This window comes from Phaethon lepturus, unplaced genomic scaffold, assembly GCF_000687285.1.
Source record: "Phaethon lepturus isolate BGI_N335 unplaced genomic scaffold, ASM68728v1 scaffold44577, whole genome shotgun sequence".
Classification (NCBI taxonomy): domain Eukaryota; kingdom Metazoa; phylum Chordata; class Aves; order Phaethontiformes; family Phaethontidae; genus Phaethon; species Phaethon lepturus.
In genome coordinates, this window is record NW_010553389.1 from 5,611 (window position 1) to 5,963 (window position 353).

Consider the following 353-nt stretch of genomic DNA (forward strand, 5'->3'; position numbering starts at 1 on the left):
TCGTCTTTGGGTGCACTTTTAGTGACCAGATGATGCTGCTGCCCCTGAGGTCTGGGACATGCCACCGCTCACCCAGTGTCCTGCCCCTACTCACAATCAGCTCCAGGTCCTCCTTCTTGATGGTCACTTTTGCCAGTTCTTTCTCCCTAAGGCAAGAGACAGACAAACCTCCAGTGAGTGACAAGCCCCGGCTCCAGCTGCACACCCAGCTGTACAGGCAGGGTGGTGTTCTGGGCAGAGGCCGCGTGCCCACCCCGGTTCCCGGGGAAAGGGGATGTCACACAGGGACGCAGTGGGCTGGGGCCCGGTGCCTGGGCTGTGTTCCGACGTTGGGAACCGGCACGGACCAGGCT

General features: G+C 61.5%; 1 protein-coding gene across 1 annotated transcript in view; it reads right to left on the reverse strand.

Annotated features, from left to right (window-relative positions):
• HYPK (huntingtin interacting protein K) overlaps nt 1-146 on the reverse strand; it is a gene marked incomplete at its 5' end in the record, with an annotated part of 364 nt that extends 218 nt beyond the window's left edge. Inside the window, one exon of the mRNA XM_010291522.1 lies at nt 95-146. Within this exon, the coding sequence (XP_010289824.1) occupies nt 95-146 (52 nt within the window). The remainder of the gene's footprint in view (nt 1-94) is intronic.
• Between the last annotated feature and the right edge of the window lie 207 nt (nt 147-353).